At 26.7% G+C, this 2192-nt stretch overlaps 1 protein-coding gene across 2 annotated transcripts in view; it reads left to right on the top strand.

Moving 5' to 3' along the window:
• Window positions 1-1031: 1031 nt before the first annotated feature.
• The window catches only part of LOC107021902, a 3299-nt gene continuing 2138 nt past the window's right edge, over window positions 1032-2192 (top strand). For both annotated transcript variants that reach the window (XM_015222615.2, XM_027917649.1), the window contains exon 1: window positions 1032-1266. In XM_015222615.2, the coding sequence (XP_015078101.1) occupies window positions 1235-1266 (32 nt within the window). In that variant the 5' untranslated portion in view covers window positions 1032-1234. The remainder of the gene's footprint in view (window positions 1267-2192) is intronic.

Consider the following 2192-nt stretch of genomic DNA (forward strand, 5'->3'; position numbering starts at 1 on the left):
ATATTAACTCGATATTGTATACGAATTCAAACTTTATGCATATATACAAAAACAATCACAGATACATATACTTAATAATTATATATGTATAATTATCTAATCAATATATATATATATATATATGTATGTATATATATATGTATGTATATATAAAATTAAGAATGGAGTTAGAGGATCAGAACGATACGTAGACATGAGTTGATTCAAAGGTAACCTGCAATTTCAGAAAAATAACTTATATATATAGTGTAAATTAAGAATGGAGTTAGAGGATCAGAACGATATGTAGACATGAGTGGGATTCAAAGGTAACCTGCGATTTCAGAAAAACAACTTATATATATAGTGTGTAATTTTTCGATGAGGGTTCGGATGAAAGATTTTGACCATTTGGATATGATCTAAAGCCACATGTAAAGGTTTGAAAGACATATGTATTACCCAATAGAAAAATAAAAGGGGCAAAATAAAGCTACATATACATGATTGTTCTAAAGTTTATCATAAGAGAAGCACAAAATAGTTTTTAAGTACATGCTCCCAATCATAGCATATAATTACCAAGTAAAAAAACATTAATTTCTAATGTAGGAATCACAACATGAAATATCAAGTTTAGGATCTCAACTTCTTAAATATTCTTGTTTTGGGACTTAGAAAATTTTCAAAAGCACATCTATAACTTATATAATATAAAAAAAAATACTAATTTGCCTCATTCCTCAATGAAGGAATTCTGAAAAAGTTATTATTTTTCACTTATATGGTCCCCATTAAGTATATGATCTGATATTTGGGCCCCTAAAATATGATCCATAAGAGTCTAAAAGATAAAAATTTCAAAGGTAAAAAATTAAAAAGCAATACTTATATTGTAAATTAATAAAGTAGTATAGTGTAACACTTTGCACTTTTGAAATTTGAATCATTTGCCTGCAGCAAAGCAAAAAAAAAGGAAGAGCCTTATATTATTATTATTATTATTATTACTATATACTATAAAGAAGAAAAAGATAAAGAAAGTTGTAAATTTGACAACCCATCTTTCAGAAACTCTCTCTAATTTAAGCAAAAAAAATAAAAGTTTGATTTATCATTTATAATACTCCTTTCTTTTAAACTATAGTATAGTACAATTAATATCATAGATGAGAAGAAATTTCTTCCTCTTCTTCTTCTTCTTCATTTCTCTATATTTCTTTGAATCACAAAGTTTTGATTTTCTTCTTTGTTCATGCAAGATCCAAAGAACTCTTCACAAGCAAGGTAACTTTCTCTCCTCTAATCTTTTTTTTTACAGAGTCTGAACTAACATCATAGTTTACTATAATTTAATATGTTATAATATGTTGTTTTTGTCTGTCTTATTTTTATGGTACGAAGTTAACGATTATAGTTGATAAAATGAAGAATTTAAACTGATCAAATTGATTGTTTAGTTATATTCAACTTTACTTTGTGAATTAAGCTCATTGATTCAAAATTGAAGTTTTGCGCGATAAATATATCTGTCTTTTTAAAGAGAATATATGTTAATCCCTACTAGAGAAACATTCATGTATTGAATTTTAAATCTATGAAATGTGTTTTTCTAGTTAAGAGTATTTAATTATGATTAATTACATATATTTTCACTTTAATTTGTTAAGAGTAAATTTTACTTGATTGATCCATATACATTGTGTTTTTTTCTCTCTTGATAATTTACTTATTTATGTTTTAATTAATAATCAAGCTTTTCCAGCTCAATCAGACACTCCATACAATTTCTAGTAAATTACTTCAAATTTTAATATATGAAAATCATAGTTTATCACTTCAACATTGAATTCATATGCTTCTAGTCTTTAAGAAATGACCAATAGATTATTTTCGTACACATTTAAATAAGTCGTGTGAAAAATAATTTTTTGATAAAAACTTAGACCGCTAAATGCTTTAATGGGACACTAGAAATTGTAGTGGTGGATCGCCAAAACATTAGTACAAAATGACCTAGGGGATCATTAGCATTTTTATACCGATTGTGTATCATCTGTCCTATTCTTAGTGAACGGAGTTGCCTGTTGCTTGCTGTTGGGAGATAATAGGTATTTCGTGAAATTATTTATGTGTATGAAAACTGAAAACTGATTAGAACACCACTATCATTTTAAAAAAAAAGAATGTGTTGTGTGGGGGGGAGAGCGGGG

This window comes from Solanum pennellii, chromosome 6, assembly GCF_001406875.1.
Source record: "Solanum pennellii chromosome 6, SPENNV200".
Lineage (NCBI taxonomy): Eukaryota > Viridiplantae > Streptophyta > Magnoliopsida > Solanales > Solanaceae > Solanum > Solanum pennellii.